This window comes from Lepisosteus platostomus, chromosome 15 (genome assembly GCF_059453375.1).
Source record: "Lepisosteus platostomus isolate fLepPlt1 chromosome 15, fLepPlt1.hap1, whole genome shotgun sequence".
In the NCBI taxonomy this organism is placed as follows: domain Eukaryota; kingdom Metazoa; phylum Chordata; class Actinopteri; order Semionotiformes; family Lepisosteidae; genus Lepisosteus; species Lepisosteus platostomus.
The window spans coordinates 19,520,485-19,528,920 of record NC_142625.1 but is presented as its reverse complement, the minus strand read 5'-3'; the positions used below and the strand labels follow the sequence as shown (position 1 = coordinate 19,528,920).

Below are 8,436 nucleotides of genomic sequence, written 5' to 3'. Positions count from 1 at the left end.
GATGTGAAGCGTTAGTGAAAGGTGGCAGTACCCAAGCTAGACGCTTCATACGAGGAAAACTTGGGTTTTATCCTGTGCTCCCATTTACAACCTGAGAAGCACGGCCAGGCTTTTCGGGGTGTCGATTTGACAGTCTCCCGTGTCTGACTTTAAAGTTCCTTTAGCCCTTGTTCGAAGCCGAATCATTTCCCAGTCCTAGTAAAAATGAGGGCTGCTCCTTTCTCTCCGTTTGTTCGACCTCTTCAAGCTGTAGCTGTACGTCCTGCTTCCCATCTTTTGAGCTGTGCAGCTTTTCAAAATGCTCACGCCCCCAATTCGCAGCACGTATTCTGCTCGGTTTTTTTCCCCCCGCAGTGTGAATTTGTACATTTTGTATGAATTTAATTAAGATTTGTAATTCGTTTCCTTTCCTCTTGTAGATCGCTTTGGACAAAATTGTCATACAAATAAATCCACATAAAATGAGTTATCTTGTACTGTTGTGATTATTGTATTGTTAATTTATTAACGGGTATGTTTTTGATTACACCACTTTATTTTTTTTTTTTTTTATTCCTTGATTTGCTTAGACACTTAACCAGGACTGTTTATAAAATTTAGTCATACAGGAAACAAACTGCGGTAAAAAAGACAAATGTGTGAATTTAAATTGCGATGCATAAGAGCCTCAGCTAAATCGGTTGGCAATGATATATGGAATAAAATAATGCTCACTGGTTTGTTTGTCAAAATCTGAACTTTAAATGGGTTCTGCAACTTCAATATATTTATCTTTCAGTGCAGGTATGATGTGTATTGTCTGTATAACAAGACATTGCCAGAGGAAGCAGGACCGGAATAAGCTACACTGGAAAATCAAGATCATATGCAACTAAGCTGCTAAGAAGCTGAAAATGTACAGAGCACATGGATTACATAGGTGTATTCTCTCCTCTGAGCTGTCTCTCCTTCAATATGTTGTAGCCCTTTAAAATGATTTTTACTAGTTGTCATGTATCTTTCACTGTTTGTTAAACACACACCTGAAAGGCTGCTTGTCCATTTTATCCCTAAAGGTATATACTTATTTGATCTCAAACATGCCTAGCATTGTCATCTGTCTTTTCACGAATAATTCTTACACTTATAGTGCTTTTCTGGACACTCAAAGTGCTTTGCAGGTAATGGGGACTCCCCTCCACCACCACCAATGTGCAGCATCCACCTGGATGATGTGACGGCAGCCATAGTGCACCAGTACACTCACCACACACCAGCTATCAGTGGGGAGGAGAGCAGAGTAATGAAGCCAATTTACTGGGGATTATTAGGAGACCAATAAGAAATGAGAAATTTGGGCAGGGTTACACCCCAACTTGTTTAAGAAATGCCCTGAGATTTATAATGACCACAGAGAGTCAGGACCTCAGTTTTACATCTCATCCAAAGGACAGTGCCTGTTTTACAGTATAGTCTCCCTGTCACTATACTGGGGCATTAGGACCCACATGGACCACAGGGTGAGCACCCCCTGCTGTCCCCACTAACACCTCTTCCAGCCGCAACCTTAGTTTTTCCCAGGAGGTCTCCCATCCAGGTACTGACCAGGCTCACACCTGCTTAGCTTCAGTGGGTTGTCAGTTGTGAGTTGCAGAGTGATATAGGTGCTGGCTATATAAAAAAATTACATTGATGGAGGAGATGCAGATTCTTATTATACATGTATACTTACATAGTAAGTCATGCAGTAGTTACAGTGAAGTCACCAATACATAAAATGAGACTTGTAAAATCTGAGCGGTTCTCTAAAACTCGTTCTCTACCTTTTTGTGCCATCGACCATCTCCCTAAATCTCCCTACATGCAGAGGAGAAAGGTGTGAATACAATTTACTCAGTGAGACTGGGAGTTTTAATATGAATGTCTAAGACATTTTAATTGTATTGAAGAAAAACTCCATTACACATTGAGGGTAAAAAAGGCTAGGAGTCAGTTTGATCTGTCTTGGGTGATGACATCTTACTATTTACCAAGAGATTTCATAAATCCTTTTCATAAGGAATCGGGAAATGTGTTTCAACTCTGTGTAGAGGCAGCTATAGATACCAGCTAGATCACCCTGCAACGCACAGCTGGCAAACCAAAAGTTTGAGACTGGCCAATACCTGGATGGGAGACCTTCTGGGGAAGCTGGAAAAGGTGTTACTGGGACCAGTAGGGAGCACTCACACTGCATCCTGTGTGGGTGCTAATGCCTCAGTATAGCGACGGGGACACTAGACTGTAAAAGGGCGTCTTCCTTTGGATGAGATGTAAAACCGAGGTCCTAAATCTCTGTGGTCATTAAAAAGCTCAGGGCGCTTCATGAAAAGAGTAGGCATATTAACCTGGTGTCCTGGCCAAATATCCACCCAGCCTTTATCAAATCATTGCCTCTTGATAATCCCCATCTATGAATTGGCTTTATTACTGTGTTCTCCTCCATAGCTGATATGTGTCTGCCATCACTTTTGCTGGTGGTGGAGGGGAGTTCCCATTATCTGTAAAGCGTTTTGAGTGGAGTGCCCAGCAAAGAGCTATATAAATGTAAGGAAATATTTATTAGCTGTGTTACAGATCTTCACAACTCTTTGTGTAAAGAAGTAGCAGCTAGTTTCTGTCCTAAATGCAATTCCTCTTAACGCTGTCCTTGGATCTTTGCTGTACAGTTAATCGTTAAAAGGGCCAATAGCCAACATACCGCATTACGGCTCAAGTGCAAAGTTGGGGGTTACGACATTGAGCAAAACGTGAAACATTACTAGAGTCTTTACTTCTGTCTTCCAAACGGCAGGGGGCACCCTCTGTCTGTCTGTCTGTCTGACTGTCTGATTGATAGATTGTTTTCAGCCTCTTCTGCCGGATTCTCTATAAAACCGTGCGAGATGGGGCGGCGGATCACTCGGCTGAGTTTGATGTTTAAGATCGGTGTTCAAGTTAACATTGCTACAATTAAAGGTCGAACGTAGGAGTGGAGGAAAAAAAATCTCCTCTGAAAATTACAAGTTGGTAAAGGAAGTACATATATACCGGCCATGAGTACCGGAACACCTTACCTTGGTAGCAAAATTGGCCTCATATCCAAGGCCCAGATCCGATATGAGGGTATTTTGTACACCATAGATACGGAGAACTCGACCGTGGCGTTAGCTAAAGGTGAGTACCAGTTGCTTTCCTTCTTGCAGTGGAAATTTACATCCCTTTTTATTTGTGTTTATTTTTAGGAGATGTAACCGAGACGCTCTTTGGTGCCCGTGAAATGATTGTGTTTGAGAGGCGGGGTGTTTGTATCCTCGTTTGAGGTGGTGGCGCCAGTAACCAGTTACCTTTCGGTACCTTTGAATGCGAAAGCTTTTAAGAGACTAGTTCACAAGTTTAAGATTGTTTTACCGGCGTAAGAGCAAAAAAAAGTTATTTTTCTTAAGAATGCTACTTCGGGATGGGCATTATTTTAGGAGTTAGGTGCTAGCCTGTTACCTGTGTGTAAATAATGAAGTGGGAACCGACGGTCTTAATGCCATTTGTCCTTCCCTGGATTAGTGCGATCCTTCGGGACGGAGGGCCGCCCTACAGATAGACCAGTGCCTCCCAGGGACGAGATCTACGAGTACATCATCTTCAGGGGAAGTGATATTAAAGACATAACGGTGTGCGAGCCTCCGAAGCCTCTCCATGCCTTACCCCAGGACCCGGCGATTGTGCAAGTATGTCAGACGCGACTTGTTCGTGGCCGAAGTTTGTGCGCCTGATTCTGCTTATTGTTCGAATAACTGTACTGTTGGGTGTCATTAATATGCAATGGCTTTCAATAACATTGCACGTCAGACATCCAAAGTTTATACGAATAATGCAATGTTTGATGTGTTAATGCATTTATAAGTGCTTTATTGAAAATGTTTTTTTATCATTTAGCATTTAATCTAAACGTATAGCTGTGTTCTTCATTTTGCAGTCGTCACTTAGTGGATCATCAGCCTCTTACCAGCACCAGGTTCCCTTCAGCCCCTACAGAAGTATGATGCCCACATACAGCCAGTTAGCAGCAAGCTCTTTGCTCAATCAGCAGTATGCAGCAGCACTGGGCTTGGGTGAGTGCCACTGAGTGTTGAGCTCTTAGTTTGAGGTAATGGTGACTGAATGGGTTTGCACAGTTCAGGACAGTATGGCTTCATTTCTCTTGTAAGATATTACCTTTTGAGATGAAAGCTGACTGCATGAACCATTGCCATTTTAAGAAAAGTGTAATATTCTACAGGTTTATTATGTTACTTCTTGAAGTTTTGGGTGGAGGTGCATTTTTCTTAATCGTAAGAAGTCACAATGGAGGTCATCATTTGGAACGTGTTTGACTGCAAGTAGCAAATTGCCTAGGACACTTCACATCCTTCAAGAAACGGCTACATGGGGTTACTTTTCAACAATGGCTGGGCAGCATTTTCTGTTTTTCTTCAGTGATGAAACGGGATACTAAGCTGAAAATTTGAATTTTATACCCATTTAATTCAACCAGTGGGGTCAGTTCTCCATAACTGTAGCGTTTTAACTCATCCATGCTGTGTTCCATTTCATCTTCCAGCGTGCAAGAGGGGAAGGGGAGCAGTGTCCAGGGTAAATGGACAAGGTGTGACACTGCTTGTACTAATATTCTTAATACACCTGAAGAAGGCTCCACGGCCGAAACGTTGTGTTCTCTTCTTTTTTTTTTTCAGCATGGAATAAACCTATTACTTGTTCCTTTGCAGCCTGCGCATGCTGACGCAGCTCCCCACCTGAACTACTAATAGTCTTAAGTCTTTCTAGACAAAGCCTAAGAGGTCTGGCTGTAGAAATGCCTTTTCGGTATTTAAGAGTAATTTTTTAAAACGTCATAATTTAAGTATTTGCAGGGAATACGGTCTTGCTTGTGGGAACCTCAATGATTGTAGCGTATTTACTCCAAATTATCTCCAACTCTGAATCTCTTGCCACTCCCAATGTGGTGTCTTGCAGGAACAGGGTTTCACAGCTTGCCAGTGAGGCGAGCCCCTACGGTAGAGCAAGCTGTACAGACTGTCCCACCAGACACCTCTGCATACAAAAAGCCCCCTCAAGCAGCACCGCAACAGGACAGAGATCTTCCACGACCCCCACAGCAAATGGGACAGGAGGTTCCCCAGGTCCAAAGAAGTAAGAACAGTGTTGGCAGGTGACCTGGAATACTCTGGTTGCTGGTTGTCTAGCAGTGGCCATTGGATGTCATGTCCTGCATTTGGAATGTTAAAAGTAGTTCAGTACAGTTGTAGCTATGTATTCATGGTGTATTGTAAACTTTAACTTGTGCACTAACATGGTTTCAAAACTACCTGATTAATTTTTATAGTCCTCCTTTGCAGTAAATGAGTCTGCCCTTTTCTGTCAAATGGAAGTGGAGAGGCATATGCAAAGGGTTCAGGTGGTAGCCAGTGTTATCCTCAGTGACCTGGCAAGTTGTAACTTCTTAAAATGCACTTGGAATATGAAGCAGGGACAACTAAATCTAAAAACCGAGTGGAGAAGAAGCAGACACTGACATTAACCATTTTTATACAAACCAGTTTTCATCTGAGAAATTCTAAGGCTTACTTTTTTTAATTAGTGGCTAGATGCATGTTCCATGGGTTTCTAATACAGAATGCATTCCTACTTTCTGTGCACAATCTAGCACTTTTTACCCCATACTTTCTATATAAAGTGTATATATAGAATATTTGAATTCCTTTTTAAGTTCAGATTGTCTCATCCCTTTAAGATGCTGTGGTACCTGAGCATGGTGTAGTGCAAGAAATGGCGCAAAGCAATGATGTGAACAGAAGACCACAGAGACGAAGGCAAGGTAAAGATGAGAAGGCACGCTCATAAACCTTAGTAGTACAGTTGCATCTGGGAATACGGACATGGTTTCCAAGTGTGCTTTACTAGTGGACACTCCTACAGTCTTGAGTAAGTAGGAGTTGCATACACCTCAGATGGATGTGACTGGTTCAGGAGCAAATTTCCTCTGGAAATGTTTCTTGTATATCTCTTGAAATGTCAACCATCATACTCTTAAGTGTCAGTAGTTCAGACTGTTTTTTTTATTTTAACTGCTTGCATACACTGTTAGTTAAATGTTTAGGATGTCGAGCAAAGCGTTTTTGATTAGATGATTCAAACAGTTTGAATTTTGAAGTTTGATACTGGTTAATAAGCCTTTTTTAACAATGCAGTTGATCATCATTGCATTGTTCTCCTTACACAGCAAACAGGAGGTCCAGAAACCGTGGCAAAGGACAAATTCTAGTGGGAAATTCAAAGCCCAGTACCCTCCAGTTCGATGCAGACTTTGATTTTGAAACAGCAAATGCTCAGTTCAACAAAGAAGATCTCGAGAAGGAAATGCAGAACAAGCTGAATATCAAAGGTCTGTCCTTTGAGATTCACTAAGGAATGTACACGGATATTAGGTGGCAAAATGTATTGGTCAGCATGAAGTTCTAATAGTACCCGCATATTTTTTTGAAAAGACTTTCCTATGCTCTTCTGCAGATGTGAAGGGTGATCTGGAAGAAAAGGGGGATTCTGAAATTGATACTGGGAACATTGAGAACTCAGTGGAAGATGATCTCTTTGGGCCAAACTGCTACTATGACAAGACAAAGTGTTTCTTTGACAACATTTCTTCAGAACTAAAATCAAGGTGTGTGTGTATATATACACACACAACACGTTACACGCTAAACTAGAACTGAAAAGTTATTGCAGCTTTATTTGTGTGCAGCATAAATAAGAACAGTGAATGGTGAAATGGGAAATAACTTCAAAAGACAATTGTTTCTTCCCGTGGGAAACCAATACCAACAATGTCTGGGATGTCTAGTGCACATTTCCAAACAAGTGAACCAGATGAAAAGTCTGTTTTGAAAGTGCATCCTTAAAGCTGTAGGCAAAGAACTATCTGAAGTTACCGTTTCTATGTAGCTATGTAAGTTTTTTATAGTGCCTTCCTCCTTGTAGCCATTTTGGCTTATGCAGACAATGCCTGTAACTTCATAAATCTCCATGTTTCAGACGAACAACATGGGCCGAAGAGAGGAAGCTCAATGTGGAGACGTTTGGGGTTCCTGGCAGGTTTTTGAGGGGCCGTGGATTCAGAGGGGGCATCAGAGGCAGAAGAGGGAGAGGGGCGGCACAACGCATCCCTACCATGCAAAAAGTGGGCAGTGGGAGGCTGTGAAGAGGACTTCAGTATTTTGGAATGCAGAACAGCACTGTGGTCCAAATCTTTTTTTTTTTTTTGTATTGGGATTTCTTCAAGTTCTACAAATCTCTCTGAACTAGTTTTAAAGTCGGTTGTCTGCTGGTCTTCAATCTTCAAAAGTGAGATTTTGTAAGATACTATATTTTGTGGTCATGGGTGCAAGATTGAATAAATCCAAGCTCTTGTGACATGCTCCGATTAGACTGCCATGGTTAAGTATTCTTAATCCTTTTTAGGGGTTGGTTTGTAGACCCATGTTACTTGGTTTTGAAGATCTGGGTTCTGCTTAGACTACTGTTGCAGTTGGTGCCAAAGCTGATGCTTGATTCTCATAGGAAATTCTGGAGTCGTCCAATTTTAGAGTTTAGGTGTGAGTTTTCAAGTTTTGGAATTTTGTTCCATGCCACAATGTAATTAATAGGCTTTTAAGTGAGTTTAAAAACATGTATGTACCTTATAAAGTTTGTAAATCTCAAACTACATATTTCCCCAATACCACATTTGAGAACATTTTTAAAACCCAGATCTCTTATTTTTGGTTTTGCTGCCCTTATACAATGAACACTTATGCCGTATTCCTAGTTGATTCTCAGCAATTTCTACTTGCTACTCATTTCCTAAGCAATTTTTCCAACTTTAAATATGAATTTAATCCTATGAAGCATTACTTGCACATTGACAATTGTTTATTTAAAACTTATTTTTCCTCAAGGTTGTAAATAGAAGTGTATGTAACAATTTAACCAAGCAATGGAACTTGTAGATGATGGTTGAGATAACCCAAAGTGTTGCCTGAAAAAAGTGGCCGTCTTCATTCTGAATTCATTTGAATGGATGTTTGTGTTGTATAACTTTTTTTTTTTTTTTTTTTGTTTGAAGGATTTTGAGAAGGTAACCAATTTGTAAGTGATGCAGGGAAATGTTTGATCCATTGCTGAATAAACATACATAAATTACATTTTGGGTATTTCATCATACTGTACATTAATATGGGCTGAATGTTTGCTGAACCTTTTGGTTTCCCTTGGTGTTTTTACTCAAAAAGAGTGTGATTGTCCTACTCCTGTGCCGACTTTCATTTTAAATAGTGAAGTTGATAAAACATCACATGTAAAGCAGGCAGGTCTCCATCAGTCCTGCCACTCTTATGCTGCAGTCTACTA

The 8,436-nt window shown here is 40.9% G+C and overlaps 1 protein-coding gene across 3 annotated transcripts; it reads left to right on the top strand.

Moving 5' to 3' along the window:
- The first annotated feature begins 2,299 nt into the window (after positions 1-2,299).
- Positions 2,300-8,231, top strand: lsm14b (LSM family member 14B). Of its 3 annotated transcripts, XM_088608271.1 has the most exons (9): positions 2,310-3,174; positions 3,559-3,722; positions 3,971-4,106; positions 4,595-4,639; positions 5,008-5,184; positions 5,786-5,869; positions 6,275-6,436; positions 6,562-6,712; positions 7,084-8,231. In XM_088608271.1, exons 1-9 carry the CDS (start codon positions 3,054-3,056, stop codon positions 7,247-7,249), a joined length of 1,206 nt encoding a protein of 401 aa, XP_088464397.1. In that variant the 5' UTR covers positions 2,310-3,053; the 3' UTR covers positions 7,250-8,231. The 3 variants fall into 3 exon arrangements, with proteins under 3 accessions (XP_088464400.1, XP_088464397.1, XP_088464399.1); XM_088608274.1 differs by lacking the exon at positions 6,275-6,436 and having other exon boundaries at positions 2,300-3,174; XM_088608273.1 differs by lacking the exon at positions 4,595-4,639 and having other exon boundaries at positions 2,508-3,174.
- The last annotated feature ends 205 nt before the right edge of the window (positions 8,232-8,436 follow it).

Coding starts and splice junctions, on each gene's coding strand:
- lsm14b (XM_088608271.1), top strand. CDS start 3,054: ATGAGTACCGGAACACCTTACCTTGGTAGCAAAATTGGCCTCATATCC. Junction 3,723..3,970: donor AGGACCCGGCGATTGTGCAA/GTATGTCAGACG, acceptor TTCATTTTGCAG/TCGTCACTTAGTGGATCATC. Junction 6,437..6,561: donor GAACAAGCTGAATATCAAAG/GTCTGTCCTTTG, acceptor GCTCTTCTGCAG/ATGTGAAGGGTGATCTGGAA.